At 36.0% G+C, this 25817-nt stretch overlaps 2 protein-coding genes across 5 annotated transcripts in view; both read left to right on the top strand.

The window, feature by feature from the left end:
- INTS2 (integrator complex subunit 2) overlaps nt 1-11354 on the top strand; it is a 44513-nt gene extending 33159 nt beyond the window's left edge. For both annotated transcript variants that reach the window (XM_007481763.3, XM_056816479.1), the window contains 8 exons: nt 677-878; nt 1485-1610; nt 4011-4212; nt 6057-6278; nt 6734-6841; nt 7716-7821; nt 8959-9135; nt 9362-11354. In XM_007481763.3, the coding sequence (XP_007481825.1) occupies nt 677-878; nt 1485-1610; nt 4011-4212; nt 6057-6278; nt 6734-6841; nt 7716-7821; nt 8959-9135; nt 9362-9531 (1313 nt within the window). In that variant the 3' untranslated portion in view covers nt 9532-11354. The remainder of the gene's footprint in view (nt 1-676; nt 879-1484; nt 1611-4010; nt 4213-6056; nt 6279-6733; nt 6842-7715; nt 7822-8958; nt 9136-9361) is intronic.
- Nucleotides 11355-11485: 131 nt separating this feature from the next.
- The window catches only part of BRIP1 (BRCA1 interacting helicase 1), a 250268-nt gene continuing 235936 nt past the window's right edge, over nt 11486-25817 (top strand). The window contains exons 1-4 of one of the 3 annotated variants that reach the window (XM_007481765.2): nt 11486-12577; nt 16155-16267; nt 17493-17604; nt 19528-19704. In XM_007481765.2, the coding sequence (XP_007481827.2) occupies nt 12436-12577; nt 16155-16267; nt 17493-17604; nt 19528-19704 (544 nt within the window). In that variant the 5' untranslated portion in view covers nt 11486-12435. Of the gene's footprint in view, nt 12771-16154; nt 16268-17492; nt 17605-19527; nt 19705-25817 lie in introns of those variants that run through there. The other 2 variants (XM_056816477.1, XM_056816478.1) reach the window with 2 other exon arrangements.

Here is a 25817-nt window from a genome sequence, read left to right as displayed (position 1 = left end):
CTGATACTAAGACAGAAGGTAAGGGTTTTTCAAAAAAGCCAGTGAATACTTTTTGTACAGATGGATTTTCTTTACCTTTTAAATACATCTTTAGGAATAGTCATTGTGGTAGGATCACTGGATCAAGGGGAACATTCAGTTTTGAAACTCATATACTGGGAGATTGTTTTCAGAATGATTGAACCGTTTTAATGCTGTAATGTGTGTGATTATGTGTCTGTTTCTACACTGTCCCGCAATGTTGCATTTTATTATTTTTAACTATTTTTGTTGTGTTAATTGATGTAATGAAAGAAAAAAAATGTTTATTAAGTCCTTACTTTAGAATTCTCTTAATCTGAGTTTCTCTGATTATTAACACTTGAATATTTTTTCAGCTGGTTATTAACAATTTATATTGTTTTTGAAAACTTCTCAATTCTATCCTTAGACCATTTATTTATTGGGCAATGTGGATATTCCTTAAGGTCCTAATTTATAAGGTTAGCCCAAACTATAAAATGTCTCCAACAGAATGAGATGTGTTTCCATTTTACTTTTTAGCCACATCTTTTTTTGAGGTATTGGAAACCTTGAACCAATTGCACAAGACCTAACATTATAAAAACGTAACATTCATGGCCAGTGGCTTTGGAAGGCTTAGCTTGTCTGAATTCTGACTAATTTTTCTTTGTAGCATTTTCAGTACTCCAAGTAAGTCACACACAAGTGATGCAGATTCTGGAACACTTGACTCTGGTCTCTGCTAGTGAACTTATACCATATGCAGAAGTTTTAACATCAAATATGAACCAGCTGTTGAATTTGGGAGTTCCACGGAGAATTCTTCAAACAGTCAATAAACTGTGGATGGTTCTTAATACTGTGATGCCTAGAAGGTAACTTTTTTTATTGTTTTGATGGTATAAACCACTTAAATTGACAGAAGGGACAATATGCTTTTTGCTAATCTTTGAAAGGCTTTCAATAGCGTCATCAATAATTATAGAAGATTTATTTGTCTTATAAATGGATAATACATTTGTCTATTCAGAGCATTAAAGAGCAGATGAACTTTAAAGATAGACAAGAATGATTAGCTTTATCACTGGAGAAGTGTTTTTGACTTTTTTTTTGGTAAAGTAAATAAAAAGTGTTTCTAGTTTCTTAAAGCTAATTGCAATGATTTTAATTATTTGCTTACTATTTGACCTGTTATGATAGAGTGGGCATCCCTTACTATATTGAATGGATTTTAAGATGTTTAAATAAATAAGTTTTGATTCTATGTTGACTTTACTTTTCTACCTTTTATTTTCATTAAGTAACACTAATTTAGATTTACATAGTATTTAACCATTCAAAGTATATTCACATCTATTGTCCCATTTTAACCTCTCATACCTTCTTTGACATAATAGGACTGTTTATTTAGTATGTTGAATGGATAGATGTTTCAGATAGGTTGAAATAATTTTTGAATGTTTGATTTATTTTCTCAACAGGCTATGGGTAATGACAGTTAATGCACTGCAGCCATCAGTAAAGTTAGTTAGGCAACAGAAATACACACAGAATGACTTGATGATTGATCCTCTCATTGTGCTAAGGTGTGATCAGAGGGTTCACAGGTAAATGGCATCTGATGTTTATGTTCTTCCATACTTCTATGCTTTGGAGGTTTCTAAGAGAATACAACATATAGTTATGTTTCATTACCGTCTTTTGGTAGAGTTGAAGGCATTCATTATTTGTTCATGAACTTTGTAATTTGTTGGTAAATATTTGGTATATATTATTTACCAAACCAGTTCTAGGAAAATTTTATATTTAGTAGGTCAAATACTCTCAAGCTTTTTGTCTCTTGGCCATTCTTTGTAAAAAAGGAGGAAAAAGTTCGGTTGACAAGCAATAAGCATATTATTCAGTGATGTAAACAAGAACAAGAGAAAAAGAAAAATAAGAACAAACCATGAAGCAAAAATTTTAAAGTGATTATAAATTACTGTTTATGTAACTCAAGTTTCTTTGTCTCAAGACTAGGGAAAAAAGGAGCACTAGTTCTGCTGGGTTTTCTGGCAGGAGGAGAAGAGATTGTTGCATTGTTAAAACTGGCATATTGTACAATTGGGTCCATTTCTAGTGTGGTGTGGCTCATAAGATACTTCAAATGAATTGGTAAACTTTTTTTTTTAAACCTTTACCTTCCATCTTGGAATCAATAACAAGGCAGAAGAGTGGTAAGGGCTAGGCAATGGGGGTCAAGTGACTTGCCCAGGGTCACACAGCTAGGACATGTCTGAGGTCAGATTTGAACCCAGGACCTCCTGTCTCTAGGCCTGGCTCTCAATCCACTGAGCTACCCAGCTGCCACCCAATTAGTAAACTTTTAAAACTTCTTTTTTAACTTTTTAAACTTCTTTAAAACAATTCTTCCTAGCATTTTCATGAAGTTGGTTTCATTAACTCCACATTTTATCTATATAGTTCATGCAAAATTACTCATTTTAACTATGAAATGTATTGAATTCATTCATTCAAATACTTCTTTATTATATTCTTTCTATGTGCAGAGCATTTTGAGGGACACAAAGAAGCATAACAAAGTCTACCTTTGAGGTCTCACTGAGAATACAAAACAAATACAAGAAAATTTAAATTACAATTAAAGTGAAAAACCACATGTAGAGACAATAAGTGCAATCAACAGACATTCAGAGGAGGCTGACTCAATGTGTGCTGCTGTAGTCAAAGAAGGTTTCCAGGAAGAGAAGTTAGATTGGACCTTGAAGGATGGGCAGCAGTTAAGAGAAAGGGAAGCACATTTCAGGTAGGGGAGACAGCGTGCAAAGAGTAAAAAGAAATAGGAATAAAGCAGGCTTATTTAGTAGCAGTATTGAATAAAACAGTAAGACTGGATTGATGGAGTGCTCACTTCCGGGGAATACTAGTTTGAAAAAAGTAATTTGGGATTGTGGACTTCTTTTGAGTAGGAGGCTGAAGAGTTTTGGCCGTGATATCTTGTAGGAAATAGTGTACCATTAAAAGTGTTTTGTTACTGTTTTCTTTAAAGCAGGAATGATTTGATGGAGACATTTTAGGTAGGTTTGTATAAAAGGTATTGAGACATCAGAGGTAATGAGACTTAAGTTGGGAAGGTGCTTCCTTATTTCAGGCATGTGATAAGGGTCTTGTTTTACAGCAATAATAATGAAGGTATAAAGGAAAATACAATGAAAGAAAATGTTAAAAAGAAGGGCTTGGTTATTTGATATGAGAGGACAAAGGAGAAGGAGAAGGCACATTATGACTTTGACTTAAAGTCTGATATGTTAGGATAATGATGGTGCCAATGAAAGAGTTAGGGAAGTCTAGGATAGAGTAGAAGGATATATAATGAGTTTGATTTAAAAATTTAAGGTGGTGTGAAAATGTAGCAGGCAGTTAAAGGATCCTGGAGATTCTGGGATTGGGTATAAAGATGCTTAAGTTTTGAGCACAGAAATGCGAGGTGTCCAGGCGTTTTTTAATGGGAGAAAAGAGCAGAAAATTGAATTTTGGGTCTTGAGAAATGCCTTCAGTTAATGAATAGTACATAGAAGAGGAAATAAGAAAAGACAGGAGAAACAAAGAACTAAAGAAGATGAACTTCTGACATTTTTCCTCTTTATTTTAATCAGTTATGACAGTTTTGCATTTTTTTTTTAAGGAAAGGATTCAAGTAATGAACTTAGGACACATTTGCAGGAGGCACCATCATCTTTAAATATCCTTAAAATGCTATTCCTCAAAACTTGTTATCTATCATTTTGACTATAATCATAGATTGTAGTCCCTATTTGTTAATATTTTGAAATACAAAGGAGAATGAGAAAAATATATTACATTTTCATTTCTCTTAGAGTTAGGAAGTTTTAGTAGGGAAAGCATTGTTACTCTTTATTGTCAGCTTTCTCAAATTGTTCAATCTGGAACATACTCTAGCTGATCTGTACATATTTTCATGTTTTTCTGTTTTTTTGGTGTGCTAGATGTCCCCCTCTGATGGATATTACTCTGCACATGCTAAATGGGTACCTTCTTGCTTCCAAAGCCTACCTTAGTTCACACCTGAAGGAAACAGCGGAGCAGGATATTAGACCTTCCCCGAATAATACACTAGGCTTAGTGGGACAAGCTGATGCTCCGGAGGTTACCAGAGAAGAATTAAAAAATGCATTGCTTGCTGCTCAGGTAACTGGTAAAAACCCAAATATAAAGCACTCCCTTGTTGAATAAAGTTGGTTCTAATATGGATCAAATTATCTGCCCTATTTACAGATTGACATATGGCACACTTTCATTATTTCCAACTCCATTATGATAAAAATTTATATTTATTCCTGGCATTTGTCATATGGATGAGTTCTACTGTATTGATAAAGTAATCAGGGATTTTGAGTATAAAATTTTATCCTCCATTATAGATAAGGAATGTTTTAACCCCATCAGTAAAATCTTACTTTGGTATTTTATTATGGTAAGTGATCAAAGGCTATACCAGTGGAGCCTATGCTCTGGCAGATACTACCAAATTGGTAAGGCTTTGAGTATGAATCCTGCAGTGGCCTTTTTGCCTACTGGCTAGCTAAATAATGAAAAGTTTTATCACTAGAAGTTTGGTCACTAGATGATGAATATTTTGGCCACATAATTCGTGAAGATTGTCTACTAAAATAAAGAGAGATTGTCAAATACATTGGTAAAGCAAGTAGCCACATAGATTAAATTATAGGTCCATTTGAATTTTGAAATAAGTATGTTTGTACCAGACCTAAATTTCTGTTCCTTAGTTTATGGTGTTTTTTAAAAATTGGCAATGTAATAATTTTCTTTTTAAGCCCTTATCTTCTATCTTAGAATTGATACCAAGTATTGGTTCCAAGGCATAAGAGTGGACAGCATTAGGCAGTTGGGGTTAAGGGACTTTCCTAGGTCAAACAGCTAGGAAGTGTCTGAGTCAGATTTGAACCCAGGACCTTCCTTCTCCAGGTCCGGCACTCTATTCTCTGAGTCACCTAGCTGCCTTGGTAGTTCAGTTTTGTTGTATAATATGAAAGCCAAATTAGGATGAAACAGATTTTTACCTGCCCCTCCAATAGGCTATGCTTTTATATCCTTGAAGGAGTGCTATAAAGAGTTATGAGGTAGCAAATTGTTATGTGATTTTAGAACTTCAGAATGGAAATCCTTGCTAGAGCAAGAATTCTTAACTTGATGGGGGGTCTGTGAGTTTGGAGTTTTAATTTTTTTGTTTAATATTTTGATAATGATTTCAGTACAATTAGTTTCTTATACATTATATTTTATGCATTGAAAACATTTTGTGAAGTCCCTAAGCTTCACTCGACAAAGTAGGCTTAGAAAACCCGAGCTATGATTGTTATTCTGAATGGAAGAGAAAATAGTCAGAATAAGTCTTAAATTTTGCAAATTATGTGGCAGGGCCATCCCAGATATAAAATTTGTAGTTTCTGAATAGTTAAACATGGAATAAATGCATGCCATTAGCATGTCAACAACAAATCATGACTCAGAGGTGTTAAGATAAATTTTCATTTCTGGAGACAAGATTGTTGATGGTGGTAGTGACTACCAACCTGTTAACTCCTAAGAAACTATTGTGTCTTTATAAGCCTATTATCAGAGTAAGATGGTGGGCTATTTTTTCTATTTCTCCACACTCAAGACCTTAAGTAGAGACCTGCATTATGAATTAACATCTTGCTTTGCCATTAACACCTTGTGATGGATTAGTTGGCAGCTAGGTCAGAGCAAGAATAAAATATAGTTCTCTGGAGGATAGGACAAGAAGACAGATGAGAGAGGAGGGTGCTGAAAAGTGTGGTAGCCAGAAAGACTGATAACTACACCTAAGGAATGGCTCAGTTGCTGCTCAGTATCACCATTTCTGACATCTTCTCCTTGATTGTCTTTTTGAAATAGGCATAAATTATACCTAAAGAAAGAATCCTAGAGAATCAAATTTAGTTTAAAAATGAGATTTTTTACATTTGTTGTGTTTGGTTTCTTTGTAGGACAGTGCTGCTGTCCAGATTCTCTTAGAAATTTGCCTCCCTACTGAAGAGGAGAAAACTAAGAGTATTATTCAGAGTACCGTTGGTACCAACAATAAAGTGATAGAAGAAGGAGAAGACAATTTGCTTTGTAACCTTCGAGAAGTTCAGTGCCTTATCTGCTGTTTATTACACCAGATGTACATTGCTGATCCTAACATTGCTAAACTTGTTCATTTTCAGGTTTGTTTTCAAAGAATTATACTTTCTATTTTATTTTGTTGGGGTAGCAAAGAACTGAAGTGGATGACTTCACTGGGATTTAATTTTGCTCATTTATAAAACTGAAGAAAATCCAGATGTATCAGTAATAACATTTTTCACTTAAGATATTTAATTAAAAAATGAAAAATAAGAATACTTTAAGGGCAGTTTGTATTCCTGAACTATTCTCTTCTCTGTATCCCCTCAACTCCATGTAGCAATGAGATATCTTATTGGCTGATGGGTCTGCAGTTGGATTATGTGTATGGCTCAGATTCTGAGATGGACAAGTCTCTGCCTTGCTAAGACTCTGAACTTTCATTCCCAGCTCTATGAATGAGGATTAGAATCTGTTCAAATATAATGATTTTGTAGCTAGAAAATAATATCAGTTGCATCTAACCAGTGTTTTTTTTCCCTTTATGTTGGAATAGGGTTATCCATGTGAACTTTTGCCACTGACAGTGGCAGGTATTCCTTCAATGCACATCTGCCTGGATTTCATTCCTGAGCTCATAGCTCAACCAGAACTTGAAAAACAGGTAATCAATGTATTGAGACTTTGTTCAGTCTTGTTTCAGTCCTAACAGTCTTGAGTTTTTATAACAAATTCAAAGTATTCACCTCAAAAATGTTTCTTAACTTTCCCTTTTATCTAAAGTAAGTAATAGCCCCTTACTGGTCTCTTAGTTTCCAGTCTTCTTTACTCCGCACCAGGATCATATATGTAACTAATTTTCTTAAAATATAGCTCTTATTCCATCATTTCCCAGGCCTCAAACTGCCCCTCTTATTTACTTAATTCAATTAAAATTCCTTAGCCTAACAAAGACCTCTGTACCTGTCTATTGTATTTCCTATTGCCCTTCTCCTTGACTATCAGCCAGTATAGGTTATTTGTCATTACCCAAATATGCTTTGATCTTTCTTACTGTACTTCCTTGGGCACTCACTTATGCTCTGGTTATGCTACATTCCATTTTTTAACTCTTTGGAGAATCAGTTATCAGGTATCATCACTTTGCTCATGAGTCCCAGGATATATATCTATCCAGCCTTAGTGTCTCTCCACATCTCTAGTCCTCCATGAGTTTCTTGTTGGACATTTGGAACTGGATGCCTCATAGGCTTCCTCACTCACTCTGCCAGAGCTCCCATGAAACAAACAAGGTTAAGAACGCAGTGCTATAGATCTAGTGTTCCTTCTCCTGAATGTCTGTAGCAGTTTGTTTATGGGTGTTGCACTTGAACACAAATAAGACAAAATAACCTGCTTTAGATTTCTCTTCTTTGCTAGATCATAATAAAGTCCTTTAGGGCAGACATTTTCTTCTTTAAATTTGTTTTCTTCACAGTGCATATTTTTGGACTGAATCAGCCTCTGAAACATTTTAATATTTTACTTTTGCTTTTCAGGTATTTGCTATTCAGTTGCTTTCTTACTTATGTATCCAGTATGCATTACCAAAATCACTGAGCGTAGCCCGGTTAGCTATCAATGTCATGGGAACTATGCTGACAGGTATGTTACTGGATTACCAAGGATATGCTGTTATTTGTAAATTTACAAATTATAGTGAACAGTCTTGAGTTGTAATTATTACATGTTTAGCCATAAATTCATCATTTTAAAAGTGACAGATATATAATCCTATAATAATTAAAAACATTTATATACTTTAAAAAGTTTTGTTCACAGAAACACTGTGTGGTAGGTAGTATATGTAATATCCTATTTTACATATGAGGAAACTGAGACTCAGAAGGGTGAAATGATTTTATGTGGGTCACACAGATAGTGTCAGAGCCAGGAATTTGTACTAGAGTCTTCTTGACTTTAGGTGCTCTTTCCACCACACCATGTTGCTCCCTCTCTGAAATTGTGTTATCCCAAATAAGATTTGTGGTTGGTTTAAAGTTGACAATCCAATAAGCCATTATAGTATACCTTATAATTTGAAAATTAATTTTTATGATTGGTAATGACTACTTATATATAAAACACGACAAGCTTTTTAAGTCATCATAAATCTATTTTGTTCATGATAAGTAAAAGATATTTATAGTGACTTAGAAAAAACTTGTTATATTTTTAGTGGGGATAATTGCTAAATTATCTTCCATATGCAGTTACCTGTAGCTCTTAGAATATACAAATATCAGCAGAAACTAAGACTTAAAAATAATAATATACGTCTTACATCTAATTCTGTAGAGACATTCTGATAAAATATCATATGCAAAATTAAAAAGTTAAAAGCATACATTAATGCATCCATAGATTTCTTGAGATATTGTAGTATACCACTACTAACTTTTAATTTGCAAATTAAAATGAAAAACACATTTTTGTTTCTTTTTCATCTTCATTTTTTAATATATGCCTCCTTTCTCTGCCTACCAAGCAATTCCTTGTAATAAAGGTTAAAAGAGGAGAGTAAATAAAAGAGTTCAGCAATACCAATCAGTATATATATGTCTGAAATTATATGCATTATTAAATACCTATGATCTCCTTCAGTGACAGGGTGATATTTTTTTCAATTCTTTTTTGTGGCAAACATTTTAAACACATGAATTATGAGATATTTAAAACCATGGTTTGGATAATAGTATTCATTTTGCATCTCTTCAAATCTGCTTTGTTTTCCTTCAACAGTTTTAACTCAGACTAAGCGGTATGCTTTTTTCATGCCAACCCTGCCAAGTTTGGTGTCTTTTTGTCAAGCATTTCCTCCACTCTATGAGGATATCATGTCTTTGTTGATCCAGATAGGACAAGTTTGTGCCTCTGATGTTGCTACACAGACAAGAGATATTGATCCAATTATTACACGTAAGTAGTTACGTAGATCTCTTAAAATTTTCATACACATACACATGCACACATACTCTTGAGGTCTTTAGGCAGTGACTAGTTATGGGGCAGAGAAGATTATTTTATTGCATAGCTTAGAATAATAGCCACTGAGGTTTTTTCCAACTCTTAAGGTTCTGTGATTCTTTGAACACAAGATCAGATTCTTTGTCTTGATATTTGGTTTCTTCTCTTTTATTTTTAGGCCTTCAGCAACTGAAGGAGAAACGAAGTGGATGGGCTGGAATATGTAAAGATCTTGCTTATAAAAATGGAGCCAGGGATATAGGAAGCATGGACCCTGATGTGCAATTATGCCAGTGTATTGAAAGCACAATAATTGAAATAATAAACATGAGTGTTAGTGGAGTTTAAAAAAGAAATGAATGAAATTGAAGCTGTATGCAGCACAAACCCATCATAATTTGCCTTTGAAAACAACTATTATATTGAATGAGAACAAAAGTGTCTTGGAATCACAAAAAAAGACAACATACAACTGAACTCAAACTTGACCTTGTTGAGAATTATGCTTTATATCTTGCCTGTTTTTGGATGAAAGTATATGGATCTAGTTTGCTTGTATGTTTGTCTAGTAGCTGTTGTTAATTGAGTTTCTTTCCAGTGATTTCAGCATCATGTTTATTTTCTGAAGAAAAGCATATACCATGCTTTTAATTTCCTTTGAAGTCTATAAAGTAGCCTTAGAGTTCTTTTTGGTTTTCAACTGGGGTCTGAGTGTTACAATGATGGCAAAGAAAAAGAATACAGGAAGGGAGAATTCAGAGAAAGTCAGGGGTTATATACTCAAATATAAATCTCAAGGACTTGCAAACAAATTAATGCAAGATGAATTCTCATTCTCAAGGATTGATGTTAAGAAGACTAAGGAAAGCAAATTGCCTTTCTAAATGATTTCCATGGGAATTGCAGATGAGGACTTTGAAAATTCTATATATATATATATGCTTCAATTATTGCTATTGTGTGAAGCCATATGTCAGAAGTACTTGAATAATTTGGAACTTTGTGATACTGGTTTAAAAAGTGTTTACAGAAATACCTTTTTGCAAAGTAGATCCTGAAAGGTCCAAGTTAGTTTTAAAAAAAATGTTTATTTTTATAATGTTTATTAACTTATCTAATGTTTAGAGGGGAAAATTTAAAGATACCTAATTAAACAAAAATTAGAGCAATAAAACCCATTGAATTATCAAGAAATCTGCATTTCAGGAGGTCTCTGGCAAAAAAAAAATCCTCTGTGTGTTTGTTAGTGCACATATGTGCACATGTGTGCATGTATTCATAATAATTGTGATCCTCAGGAAAATTAGCTGATGAGGAATATCACTGAGGTAAGTCATATTGTAGTCCTATACGGGTAACTTTCAAGTTAGATATTTGTGAAGTCAGGGCCCATTATCTTCATTTTATATGCTGATGTCAGTGTCCAAGGTAGATAAACTTTTCTTTGATTTCTTTGGTGCACATAGATGATAAATTCTTGTCCCTCTGTGCTTGTACATGAAAGCAGAAAGAGTGATAAGAGAATATCACTTTGTAGTAAAGAAATGTAACTTTTCCACTGGTGTATATTTCATATCCTTCCTTTGTAAAATGAGATTATATTGACTATACCTCTTTAGAAAAGAGTCACATAACAATTATTTTAAAGCTACCTGTAGTGTACAATATCACTTCATAATATATATTCATCATTTTTCTTATTTTTAGCTTTTGGTTAACAATCCTTTGGCAAAATGAGAGCATACTCAATACTCAATAGTATTGCAAGAATTTTCATATTTTTAATTAAACCAGTTTTATATTTCCATAAAAGAAACAACTGTTGCTGCCTTCTTTGAGGAACTTCAACCTTAGAATAGTTTGGGTGATTGTTCTCTTTTTCTTGAAGTTCAAGAAAGGCTGAAGTATATTTTCTAACTAAATAAACAATACACATTCCAGTCTATTTTTTTCAAAGACTAGTCCAAACCTACTGTTAATACTAACAGCATATGCTGTTTCTCATATTTCTTGATTTGTAAATAAAAGCTGTAAATACATTATTAGCAAATTTATTCATGTATTTTATGTTAAAGTAAAATCTGTCACAATGCAATATATTTTTGATTTAAGAGAAAATGTGTGCAACTTTTGAATATTTGTTTATAAACATTCATACTCTTGTTACCAAATCGACTTGAATTTTTTTTCCTTAGGAATTACTTCAAATTTCTTTCCAACGCAGAACAGCACTTCCTAGTATATCTGCTAACTTTCATTTATATCAGCCAGTCAATCACAAGGCATTTATTAAAGTTACTTCTATGTGCTAGGCACTGTGCTAAGTACTGGGAATATAATATAGAGAGGCAAAAGACAGATCCAACCCTCAAGGAGCCTTTTGTAAGTTGATGGTGAGGCAATTAGAAAACATATAGACAAACATTACTGTTGAGGATAAATAGGAAATAATTAAGAGGGAAGGCACTAGAATTATCAGCAAATTTTTATTTTGAGTACTTCAGGTACATGTATAACTCAAACCCAAAATATAACACTATCTACACTCCTTAAGTTTTCAAGATGTACAGGAGAAAGGGAAGGGTAATTGGAGGGAGTAAAGATTGTTTTAAGAGCTTGTATTTTTTTTTGCTAAATGCAAAAAGCCAAGCAAACTGGATTTTTCAGACCGAAAAAGTACCTTGTTTCTTTTGGAATTACTAGAACTTAATTAAGTGTAGAGTGTTAGAAACATGCTAAGCACGACCAGTTTATTTACAAGTCAGCAAATTGAGGCACAAAGGAAAATCAGCTTGGCGGATTTGAATCCCTGGAGTCGCTTTTTATTACTGCATATATAATGTGGTGCAAGAAGCTTGTTTTCAGAATAATGGGGCGGGGGAGCCTTTGGAGTCCAATGCCCTTGGCTTCCACTTTTAGATGACGCACCACCGCAATAGGGGTCGAGCTCTAGAGTTGGTTACCGTCGGCCACCGTAGTGCTGTCAAAGTGCCCCAAGCTGACTTGCCCAAACTAGCTTTGCTCCAGGACCTTAGAGGGAGTCAGAGGATTTCTCAAGACTGAGGCCACCGGCTATCATTGACTTTCTGGTTTAAAAAGGAATGCTTTTCCCCTTTGCCCTACCAGGATTGGCTGTCGACGTCCATTCGTCGTGTTTGCGGGTAGCGCTGTCTCTTGGCAGCGATTGGCTACTTAAAGCCTACCTACAATTTCTACACTGCCATTGGTTAAGCAATTTGGCGTTCCCAGCTGATGATTGGCTGTTGGCGATTTCCTGTGGATTGGTGGCGAGAAGCACTTGGGGGCGGGAGGCGGGAAGCATTTAGGAAGATTCGCTTTCTTAGATTCGGGGCGAGCTCCTGGGCCGCAGAGGTGGACTGCGGGCGGAGCGAAGGTAACAGGGTAGGCCTAAGGTAGCCCGGGCTCCAGTCATCCCGCAGGACGCAAAGGGGCTCTCCTTTCAGAGGTTGCTGTCTCTTCCTCTCCTCATTTACTCCCGGAACGTGCGCCGATCGAACGCTACGAGTCCTTGCGCGGTGTCCCCAGCTGGTTCTCATCTGCCTCGAGCCACTTTTGAGCCCGTAGAGGTCGGGACCCCAGTACACCCACTCGCACCTCTGTAACTCCACATGTAACGTGGCGGGGATGTGAACCCTGGTGAAGTGAAGGTTGCACAGGAGCGCTCTCGAGCCCTCGTTCTGGGAGCGAGAGACGCCAGGCTGGGGAGGGGTTAAAAATAGGAGAGCGAGAGAAAAAGAGGAAGTTGGGAGCAGGGGAGGGAAGAGAAAGTTAAAAGAGCAGGGGTGGGAAATGAAAGGGAGGAAGGAGAGGTTCTGAATGGGGGGAGGGGTGATAATAGTGTGTTACTGGGACCTGCCGCTTAATCTGTTTTTATTCAATTAAACCAATCTTTATGAAGCCTCAGTTTGGAAGACGGGGATGCAGACACCTTGACCTTGAGTTAACACCAATTAGCTGCTGATCCAAATGGGTGGAGGATATTCTCATCCTTGCTGATTAAATCACAAATGAGGATCCTTTCTCCTTTAAAAAAATCACGAATCAACTAGCATTTCATTGAAACATCTTCTAATTGTTAGGAAGGTGGAGTAGTATGCTAGGGCCTGGAGCTACAGAGAGGGAAGTGAGACTTTCCTTATCCTTAAAGAGCTTGCAGTCTACTGGACGGATACTACATGCTTACAGATAAGTAAATACAAAACATACTTGGGAGTGAAGGGTGTCATAATTTCTGTGGAGATCAGGAAAAGTACCACTTGAGCTGAGTCTTAAAGGGAGCTAAAGGTTCCAAGAGCTGGCTGGAATTGAAGGAAAGCATGCCAGGCATAGGGTAAAGGCAGGTTGTCAGATGGATTGGCTTGTCTGTGGAAACAGCAAGTAGGCCACTTTAGGTGATGTCTGTGATGATTGGGGAGAATAATTTGAAATGAGTCTGGAAAAATAGGCCAGAGCCAGATTGTTGAATGCCAGTATTTTATCCTAGATACATTGAGAAGCCACTAAAACTTCAAAGAGGGATGTAACATGGTCATTCCTGCACTTTAGGGATATTGATTTGGCATGTGTGGAGAATGGATTAGAGAGAGGAGAGAATGGAGGTAGGGAGACCCATCAGCAGACTTTAGTCTGGGTAGTTGGGATTGAGGACCTGGATTAGGATAGTTGTGGTTTGATGAGAGAGATGATAGGTGGAATGGATAAGACACTGAAAATATGAGTCGGAAGGCAACCAGAGTGGTAAAGGGCCTTGTCACAGGAGTATTGAAGAAATTTGGGATGTTTAGCCTGGAGAAGACTTGGAATATAGTAGCCATCTTTAAGTATCTGAGGACTCTCACATAGAAGAGATGAAATTGTTATATTTGGCCCTAGACTGCAAAACCAGAAGTAAGAGGTAGAAGTTGCAAAAAGAAAATTGAAGCTTGATTTCAGTAAAAACTTTCTAGTAATTAGAGCTGCCCAAAGTGGAATGGATTACATTAGGAAGTAGTGACTGATCCCTCATTGTTGGAGGTCTTCAAGCAAAGGTTATTGACCACTTCAAGGGTCCTTGATTTCTGTCTACTTCTTCCGCTCTTCCTCAAAGAACTTGGAATCTATTTGAGGAGACAGCATTCACTGTAGCAATATGGAAAAATAAATTCTATATGTTGATTAAAAAGAACAAAGACTTTCATTGGCTTATTTGATCCTGTTTCTTAAACAAATTGTATTTGAAGTCTAAAGCCAACTATTTTATGTTTCACCATTATCTAAAATCAAACACCACTGAAATAATATAAGAATTTATGTATAGTATAAGACATAATATAAGAATAGTGCTTTAAGAAATATTTTTCAGGATTCAGTCTTTTAGTGGTGGCTTGGGGAATCCACTTAACTTGTAGTATTGGTCCTTTGTAGGTTGACAACCTTGGTCTCAAGGTACTTAGTCCATCTTGCCCCTTAAACTATAGGACATGAATATATACTATTCTATTTACCTGATAATATTTAACCAAATGATTCAATTAATTCATAATAAATGTACTTGCAGATGGCACAGAGTGTAGCAACAAAAGATCTGCTATTGGTACCCATTTTCCTACAAATATACCTAGCATCAGCAGGGAGAGCAGACACAAAGAAGTGTCATGAGTAGAGATACACACAGGGAAAATGTAGTGCCAAATTGCTGGAGGAGAGAGGCATACATAGGGAACTAAATAGCCAGTCTTATGAGGAGAGTCAACTTGTAGCTCTGATACTGATGGGTGGTAGGACCAATAATACCTCTGTACTATTCTGGCCAATTTTGGGCTCTACTGCTGTTCTGGATGCTAAAGCTATAATCTATCCTGCTTTTGCCTTTTGGCTCAGTTATGTGAGGTATCTTCTCCAAGGAGCAAGATGCTTTAAAACTTTTCTTGAGAATAGGGATTCTTTACCTTTTTTTTTTTTGTCATAGGACTCTGGTAGTCTGGTAATGCTTATGGATTTTTTAGGATTTTTAAGTGCATAAAAGAAAGTATATGGGTTTATAAAGGAAACTAATTATGTTGAAATATAGTTACCAAAATACTTAATAAAAAATGTTCCCAGAATGTCAGGTTAAGAACTCCTACTCTAGAGAAGATCCAGTGTTTGGAACTCAGGAACTGTTGAACTTGGGTTTCTCATGGAGCAGCTCTCCTGATTGGTGGTGTTGTCCTGGAAATCTCCTTTCTCTGATAGAAGGCTAGGGACCAAGATCATGGTGTGTAGGGAATTCAGAATCCCTTCTCCTTTCCACAGAAGGTTGAAGTTCAAGAAGTAGTCCTTAAATTCTCTCAGACTATATCCTTTGACCATAGGCTTCTGCTGCCCATTGTCATTACTGTTTTTGGAAGAGGTGCCAGGAAAAAGGTGAAGAATAAGTTCTCAATAACTGGGGAGAATATTTTCAGGAGCTGAGTTTCACAGATTTAGAATTAGAAAGGACCTTAGAGACACCTTTTGTGATTTGGTGAAGAACTTTGAAAGTTAATATATTTTAAAATGCATCACTTAGAGGTTGATCTGGCAATTAAACTGAATTTAGCCATATAGTTCCCTTTTCTACTCCACTAAATACTTTGCCAGTTATTCCAAATCTTGTGTGACGTAGCTTCCAAGAGCCCAGGGAAGGAGGAGGACTTCAGTGGAGGCAGACCAGTAAATTGGAGAGGCATTATCATAGGGGGTAAAGAGAGCTTGGTTTGGTATCAGAGCACCTGGGTTCAAATATTAGTCATATCACTTACTATCTGTGTGACCTTGGGCAAATCACTTTGCTTCCCTGGGCCTCAGTTTTCCTCATCTGTAAAATGAGTATTCTGAGATTCCTTTTATGTTCCTATGCCATTCTTATCCTTTTGTTTAGGTCAGTCACTTTAAAAGTCTTGGGTATTTTGTTTCAGTGTTTTAATATTCATTTAAATTTTGTGTTGCAGGAAATAAGCAAAAAATCACAATGTCTTCAACACTATCTGAATACATTATTGGTGGGGTGAAGATTCACTTCCCTTGTAAAGCTTACCCATCACAGCTTGCTTTGATGAATTCTGTAAGTAGAATTTCCAGAAGACCATTTGCATTGTTGTTAAAGTGAAGACACTCATAATATACTCTGCATATAAAGATTTTATTAAAATATTCCCCTTCCTTTTTATATAGAAAATAATCAGATCAGGAATATCCCTTAGGGCAGATTGGTGGCTCAGTAGATAGAGAGCTAGACCTGGAGATGGGAAGTTCTAGGTTCAACTTTGGCTCAAGATACTTCCTAGCTGTGTGAGCTGGGGCAAGTCACTTAACCCTAATTGCCTAGCCGTGTGTTGGCAAACCTATGGCACATGTGCTGGAGCTTACTAGAGGGGGCTGCTCCCTTCCTACTCTCCATGTGAGCCTGAGGACATTTCTCACATGACCTACCCCTCTGCCCAGCAGCCCAATGGAAGTGCTTTCTCCCTTCCCTGTCTGGGGTAAAGTGGGGGTGGGGTGGAGTGGGGTGGCTCACACATAGTATGAGGGTTGCAGGTTGGGCACCTGGTCTCTAAGAGGTTCACCATCACTAGTCTAGTTTCTACTATTCTACCTTGAAACTTAGTATAGATTCTAAGACAGACAGTAAGGGTTTAAAAAAATGTTCCCTGAATTATTAGAAAGAATGTAAGAATGTGGGGGAAAAAAGTCAATCAATATTTATTAAGTCCCTACTAGGTGCTAGGCCCTATGCTAAGTGCTACTTACACTTAAAAAAACAGAACAGTTTTTGATGATCATGAAGCTATAACTGGTGGTACCAGGTCTAGGACCATAGAAGTGCTTTATAAAGAGGTTTTTGAAAAAGTTAGGGCTTCTTTTTGTTTTATGGAATTTATTGCTTTCAACAATATGCTCTGCCATTTATTTTATAATAAATTTATTATAAAGTTATATTTATTATAAATTTATTATCTCTATGGAATATTACTTTCTTTTATTCATTTTTATTGTAATCACTTCCATATGTGTATTATGGGGCTACATAGTTTTGTTAAAATGAAGGTTTTTGCAAAACAAGTAGTGCTTTTTTTTCTTCCTTTTCCAATACATTGTGTAAGGATAGATCCTTCAGAATCTTGTTGAGGTGATTGAATCTAGGTGTAAATAGCCTCTTCTATTCCACATGTGACTTTCCCACCTGGCCATTCACTTCTTAGTTGCTGTTTAGTTCCTATTTTTAATTAAGGTAAATTTTGGTGAACCTAATCAATGTAAGTTGATTATGTAATTTTTTTTATCCTTAGATTGTGAGAGGATTAAACAGTAAGCAGCACTGTTTGTTGGAGAGCCCAACAGGAAGTGGGAAAAGCTTAGCCTTACTTTGTTCTGCCCTGGCATGGCAGCAGTCTCTCAGTGGTGAGTAACTTATCAATGTCTTAACACTGTCTTTATCAGCATCTGAGAATGCTGGAGTGGAAACAGCTGTGATGCTTGGATTCCGATGCATTGTCCTCAAAGTTGTGGTTACAATATTTAGCTGTGACTCTGGGCAAGTTACTGAACCTCATGTATACAGTGTAAAATGAAGGCTATGGAAGGAAGTTGTCACTAGTAACATTATTTATTATTCATGATGAGAAGGAGGAGGAGGAGGATTACTACTACTAATGCTAACAATGATAATTCTCTCCAGAAGTCCTACTCTTGATTTAGTATGACTTGAAGGTGCTCCTTTTCTCAGACATTAGCATTAAATTCAGAGCTAGTGCTACCACACTGGAAAGGCTTCAGATGTGTCAACCTAGCAGCAGGCTCTCATTCACTGGGAGACCAGCTTAGTGAACCTTAGAGGATCATCTTTGGAGGATTGGCCACCAGGCGATAAATTGTTTTGGCCACAATACCTCCGAGGGATTGGGTAGTAGGTTGTGGAGAAGTTATAGTCTTTACTCTTAGGAGGGGACACTTATGTGGATGAAATTGTGAATTCTTGAAGTATTGAAGAAATAAGAATTAAAAATGACTTTTTATCTAGAATTATTTAGGAATTAGGTGATCTTATTAACTCTTGTTTACAAAGAGTTATGGTATATCATATGTGTGTTCTGAACAATACATAAATTGTCACTGTACAGATAAGAGATTGCCACTGAAATAATCTTTTTGATTGTTTATAAGGTATGTCAGTATCTTTCAATGCTTCCAAGTTATCACTGTGAAGGTAAATTATCACTGAATACTAATATAGGTGAAGATAGTATAGGAGATTGAATCTTTACTGACACTAAGATATGCCATATCCTAGAAATGTGTTTTAGAGCTAAGTCCCCAAACTGCTTATTTACAGTCTGTCTCTTTTTCATAAAAGTAAAATGTTATGTATGATTCCAGGTCCTTCCCCCAGTAAATAAATAATTCTAATTGAGTTTCCTCATTGTAGTATTTCAAAGGAAAAAAAGTTTATTGTGATAATACTTATGGTCAATTGGTAACGCTAGAAAATTGGATTCAAGAATGGATTAATGTCTCACTTCATCAAAGTTAGATTTTTGCTCAAGTCCCTACCTTTATTACCTTGGATAGACTCTTTGAGCTGTAATTTTCTTCTTTAATTAAATTCAGAAAACATGTATTAAATATCTACTATAATAAATAGTGGTAGCCACTGGGTATGCCGAGGTGAAATTAGACAATTTTCCTACTCTTATAAGATCACATAGAGGAGATAATCTGTAAATATATTTAAACATGAAAATATGAATGGTTGCATTGAATTTAAATAGTAACATTAAAATGTGTTTTGCTTTACTTGAGATGTGTTTGTGTTTTTACATATTCAAATACTGATTATGATATACAACGCAATAATGAATATTTCATTGTATGGTTCAGACTACCGCATTTGAACTGGTGGCATATTAAAATACTTTTATGTAGAAGGAAGAACTTAATATGTGGGGATGATTTCACTTATACTGTGACTTACATTATTAATATTTATCAAGTATTAGAGATGAGTTAGCTGCTCACCTTCATATTTGGTTGTGGGAATATCAGTAGTTAAGAAAGTATTATTTTAGATATTTGCTCACATCTCTTCTTGCTTTCACTTTTATAAGTGAGAAATCAGCTTGCATTTTTTAATTATTGCATGTTTAAATGGCATGTTAACTGATCATGTGCCTACTCTTGACTTACTGGATTGCATTGGATTTAGTAATTAGGACAAATTTTTTTGGCAGAAATTTTTTTTGTGAGTTCTTTTTTATTGATGTATTGAATCACTAACAAGTATTATGTATATTTATTTAAAAACCCATGTGTTATTTTTATTTTTAGAAAAGCCAGGAGAGAACTTAAATAAAAAGACTGAAGTACCCTTGCCATGTTATTGTACATGCCATTTGCATAGTCCCACTAATGATATCAATGATAATGTGAACCAAGGAGCTTCATGTTCTTTCACCACTCCATTGGTGACATCTTCCATGAAAAATGAAACCTCAACTTGCCAAGGTAACCTTTTGTCTAGGGCTGCTATCTGCTTTGGGTGATATATTTAGCTATTACTGCCTTTAAAAAAATAATTCTTACCTTCTGTCTTAGAATCAATACTGTATATTGGTTCCAAGGCAGAAGAGTGGTAAGGGTTAGGCAATGGGGGTTAAGTGACTTGCTCAAGGTCATATAGTTGGGAAGTGTCTGATGCCATATTATTGCTTTTTAAAAGGTAAAATAATTTCTAGAGAGGTGGGGAAGAAAAAGAAGATTCTTCAAAATGGGATGATGGAAGGCAGTGTGGGTTCATATGCTACTATAAGTTTTGGCCTGCAGACCTCTTCCATGAGTAGCTGATTCTTTATCTTTCTCTGCTTCTCAACCCCTGCTTTCATAGCATGGGGCTTCACCATATTGAGACTTCCTAGTACCTCAACTTACTCATTTCCACAGATAGTCATTTCTTGGTCTTGCCATTGCCTACAAGTTTTCCACTTCCATGTTTATCATCTCTAAAATTTCTTTATTTGATCATAATTTTTTTGTCATTCCATCTATCCTTCTTCCTTATAATTCCTAATCCTGTTCTTCATTTTCACCATGATTTTCAGTCCCTCTGTCCCTTAATTCTTTTTCAGACCATTACTCCTATACTATTTAAGCTTTCTTCCTTTTCTCCATTTTGACCCCTTGATGCAGAGCTCAACTCTGCACTATCCTTTTCTCACAAGTTGCTTTCCCTTTTGTCCAGTCACCAATCCTTAAAAAATCTTCACTTGATCCATACATTCATGCCATTTGTCATCCTATATCTCTTCTCTCTTCTGTAATCAATGCTTCTATTTCTTTTCCTCCCACTCTTAATTAGCAATCTGTCTCTTGACCTTTTTTGATCATTTGATTAAAATTCCTCTCAGTTATCAATGATCTCTGAATACCCAAATCTAGTGACTTTTCTCAATCCTCATCCTTCTTTGCAGCCTTTGACTCTATTGATCATGCTTTTCTTTAGAATATTGTATTTTCTTTTTGCTTTCCTGACATTAATCTCTCTTGATTTCCTTCCTTCTTAGTCTCTTTTGTTTGATCCTCATTCATTCAAGGCTCGATCCTTAGTCTTCTCTTCTCCCATGATACTGTTTCTTTTAATGATTTGGATTTGGTTATCATCTTTATCTAGATAATTATTAGACCTATTTATTTAACTCTAATCACTGTCATGACCTTCAGTATTGCATCTCTAATTGTTTACTAAGCATCTTAAACTGGATATTTTATAAATATCTTAAACTCAAAATATCCAAAATTGAATTTATTTCATTTTCCCCCATTACTTGTCCTCTCAGTCACCCATGCTCAAAACCCAAGTGTCATCTTCCACATCTTCCTTTCTCTTACTCTTGGTTTTGAAGATACTGCCTTATTGCCTTTTTCCCATCTCAACATCAGTTCTTTTCTATCTCCCTCAGAAATTTTTCTTCTTGCTTCCAAAATATTCTCAGTTTTTTCCTCTTATTTACCAAGATATATGCCTTGACACTTATTTATCCCCACATTTTTAACCCAGGAGGGTTTTTAACCTGGGTGCCCATGAATTTTTAAAAGAAAATTTAATAACTACATTTTAATATAATTGGCTTCCTTTGTAACTTTGACTTTAAACATTTAAAACATGTTTCTGAGAAGGCTTTACCAGATTGCCAGAGGAATTTATGACACAAATTAAGAAACTCTGCTTAAGAAATTCTTAACTAACCTCTATTTCCAGCTCTTAACTCTCAAGCTTCATGTTTATATTTCAAACTACTTGCTGGACTAGGTGAATAGCCCATTATCACTTCATATTCAACACTGAACTAATCATATTGCTCTCTTGGCTCATCCTGACTTCTTTTTCTTTAATGGTACCATTATTCTTATTACTTAAACTTAAAACCTTGGTATCTTCTTTGTGTCTTCCTTTGCATATTCTCTCAGTCTCCCAAGTTTTGTCAATTTTAACTTCAAAATTTTCTCTTATTTGTTGTTCCCACAATTATTAATTCTTATTTAGACCTCACATCTCACTGAGATTTTTGCAGTTGTCTCCTATCTGGTCCTGGCTTCCATTCTTTGCCTCTCTAATCCATCCTGGATCCTACTACTAAATTTATCCTAAACCACTGCTTTGATCATGCTACTAATCATTACCAACAATCTAGTCCAGTCCCCTTGTTCAAAGACAAATTTTTTCTGGGTCCCCATTATAAAAATAACATAATCCTTATCCTTAAGAGGCTTCCAACAATAGATGAAGGTACTTTCTTTTTACAAATGAGGAAACTGAGACCCAGATGGTATGAAAGAATGTCACAGTAGGGCTAGATGTCTGTATGAAAAATTTTATGTATTAGTGAACCGAAGACTCAGTATGATTCAACTATATGGGAAAGAAACCAAAAGAGCTAATGTGAGCTGTATTAGAAGAGGTCTAGGATCTGATTTATGCTCTGCTCCTGCTGTTCTTTGTCTTGATTTGACTACACATGGAGAATTGTGTTCAATTCTGAATGCTATATTTTAAGAAGAATATTGACACCAAAGTGAACGAAGGAGGAAAATCAGGGAAGTGAGAAAGCTAGAGACCATGCCATGTGGGAATTTATTGAAGGATTTAGGGATGATTGGCCTAGAAGAAAGAAGATTTGAGCTGAATAACATGATAACCTTTTCATACCAGAAGACATGTGAAAGTGGGATTAGATTTATTTTGCTTGGCTTTAGAGAATTTAATCAGGAGTAACAGGTAAAAGCTGCGGAGAGGCAAAGTTCAATTTAATTTGTATACTTCCTAACAATTAGAGCTGTCTTAAAGTTGAATAGATTTCCTCTGAAAGTTAGTGGGCTCTTTATCATTGGAGGTCCTTAATGAAAAATTGGGTTGCCACTTGACTTGGATGTTGTATGTGGGATTTCTGATAGGTACGTGTATCAATGTCATCTAACATTTCAGGAACACCTTCAAGCTATGATTCAAATATATGACTTTGCCATGGTTACACATCTACAGAACCCAGACCTTCTGATTAAGTCAGTGATTTTTCTGTTCAGCGCATCACCAGTTTCTGGGGTAGGAGCTTTTAATGTTTTTTTGCCATTGGCCCTTTTGGCAATCAGGTGAAAACTTTGGATACCTTTGCAGAATCATGTGAAGAAATAAATTATATTGAAACAAAATTATCAAAATTCTTTAAAAAACAAACAAGTTCAAGTACCCCAATTAAGAACCTCTGTTCTAGGATGATAGCAAAGCAAGGAGTAGATAAGAGGATTATTTCAAAGAAAGAATCTTTCTGGATTTGGTGACTGATTGAATGCAAAAGGAGTGGAATGAGCCAAAGATGAGGTCTGGGGGGATTGAGACAAATAGGAAAATCAGAAAGAAAAGCCAGTTTAGGGGTAAAATGATGAATTTAGTTTTAAATAGTTGGAGATTATAGTGAGAATAGGAATATTCAGGTGGTAGCTGAAAAACTGAGACTGAAACTTGGGAGAGAGACTTAAAGGTTTGAGACATGACTTCATAAAGGGGTTATAGAAGTCATGGGAGTAGATGAGATGACTGAGGGAGAAAGATGAGCAAGAAGACAGAGGACAAGAACTTTAGGGAATGCCCAGATTTGGAAGAGGAAAGAACAAAATTGCATCTGAATGAGGCATAAGGAGCTATCAGAGATGTGGGAGAACTATTATGGTGAGGTATCATAGAGATCGAGGAAGGAAGGCATTTTAAGAAAGGAAATATATAGTTAGTAGTGTTGTGCTACCAAGAGGTTAAAAAAAAATGAGGCCTTATTCCGGTGCCACATTTTAAAAGCTGGCAACCTAGAAAGCTTCAGAAGAGAGTGACCAAGAGGGCCTGGAACCTCTGAAGTGTGTCCCATGAGGACTAGTTGAAATAACTTGAATTACTTAGCCTACAGAAAAGTTTCAACAGGGAATATGATAGCTGCATTACAGTACTTGAAGGGTTATCATGTGGAAAAGCAATTAGAACTTGTTTTATGTGGCTCCAAAGGACAAAAGTAGGATCAAAGGTTTGAAGGTAAATAAAGGCATATTTTGACTTAATGTTAGAGAGAATTTCCTAACAATTAGAGTTGTTGAAAGATGGAATGTGCTGCCTTATGAGGTATGCTGGTTTCCTGTCAATTATGGTTTTAAAATAGAACCTGGAATAAACATTTGTTGGTATTGAAGTGGGGTAGGTCATGTATCAGATAGCAGCTTAGACTGTGGGATCATAGATATAATGGCAAGGGATCACAGAAGCCAGTTGGTACAGTCTCCAATTTTATAAATAAATTGAGGCATGGAGAGATGAGGACTTGCCCAAGGCCACAAAGATAGTAAGTGTAAAAGGCAGGATTTGAATACAGGTTTGCTGACAAAAGGATCCACTGGAGAAGGAAATGGCATACTATTCTAATATCCTTGCCAAGAAAATGCCATTGATAGCTATGGCCCAATGGGGTCATGAAGTGTTCGACACAACTGAATGTCAACAAATTTCTGATTGTAGGTGAACCAGGTGATGCAGTGTATAGTGTGCTGGGCCTGGAATCAAGACGACTTATCTTTCTGAATTCAAGTCTGGTTTCAGGCACTTTTATGTGACTTTGGGCAAGACATTTAATCCTGTTTGCCTCAGTTCCTCATCTGTAAAATGAGCTGGAGAAAGAAATGACAAACCACTCCAGTATCTTTGCCAAGAAAACCCCAAATAGGATTATAAAGAGTCAGACACAATCAAAATGACTGAGCAACAACTCTCACTTTAGAGTCAGGACTTTTTCCATGGTACCATGGTAGCCTTCTAGATGACTTTCAGCTTTCTTGCTCTTAAGATTTTTTTTTTTTAATATATTTTATTTGATCATTTCCAAGCATTATTCGTTAAAGACATAGATCATTTTCTTTTCCTCCCCCCCAACCCCCATAGCCGACGCGTAAGTCCACTGGGCATTAGATGTTTTCTTGATTTGAACCCATTGCTTTGTTGATAGTATTTGCATTAGAGTGTTCATTTAGAGTCTATCCTCTGTCATGTCCCCTCAACCTCTGTATTCAGGCAGTTGCTTTTTCTCGGTGTTTCTACTCCCATAGTTTATCCTTTGCTTATGAATGGTGTTTATTTCTCCTGGATCCCTGCAAGTTGTTCAGGGACATTACACCGCCACTAATGGAGAAGTCCATTACATTCGATTATACCACAGTGTATTAGTCTCTGTGTACAATGTTCTCCTAGTTCTGCTCCTCTCGCTCTGCATCACTTCCTGGAGGTTGTTCCAGTCTCCATGGAACTTCTCCACTTTATTATTCCTTTTAGCACAATAGTATTCCATCACCAACATATACCACAGTTTGTTCAGCCATTCCCCAATTGATGGTCATCCCCTCGTTTTCCAGTTTTGGGCCACCACAAAGAGCGCAGCTATGAATATTTTTGTACAAGTCTTTGTGTCCATTATCTCTTTGGGGTACAGACCCAGCAGTGCTATGGCTGGGTCAAAGAGTAGATATTCTTTTGTCGCCCTTTGGGCATAGTTCCAAATTGCCCTCCAGAATGGTTGGATCAGTTCACAGCTCCACCAGCAATGAATTAATGTCCCTACTTTGCCACATCCCCTCCAGCATTCATTACTTTCCTTTGCTGTTATGTTAGCCAATCTGCTAGGTGTGAGGTGATACCTCAGAGTTGTTTTGATTTGCATCTCTCTGATTATAAGAGATTTAGAACACTTCTTCATGTGCTTGTTAATAGTTTTGATTTCTTTATCTGAGAACGGCCTATCCATTTCCCTTGCCCATTTATCAATTGGAGAATGGCTTGATTTTTTGTACAATTGATTTAGCTCATTATAAATATGAGTAATTAAACCTTTGTCAGAGGTTTCTATGAAGATTTTTTCCCAATTTGTTGTTTCCCTTCTGATTTTAGTTACATTGGTTTTGTTTGTACAAAAGCTTTTTAGTTTGATGTAGTCAAAATTATTTATTTTACATTTTGTGATTCTTTCTATATCTTGCTTGGTTTTAAAGCCTTTCCCCTCCCAAAGGTCTGACATGTATACTATTCTGTGTTTACCCAA

Source organism: Monodelphis domestica, chromosome 2 (genome assembly GCF_027887165.1).
Source record: "Monodelphis domestica isolate mMonDom1 chromosome 2, mMonDom1.pri, whole genome shotgun sequence".
Taxonomy (NCBI): Eukaryota; Metazoa; Chordata; class Mammalia; order Didelphimorphia; family Didelphidae; genus Monodelphis; species Monodelphis domestica.
Note: the sequence above shows the minus strand (reverse complement) of the source record. Positions and strands in the feature narration are given on the sequence as shown.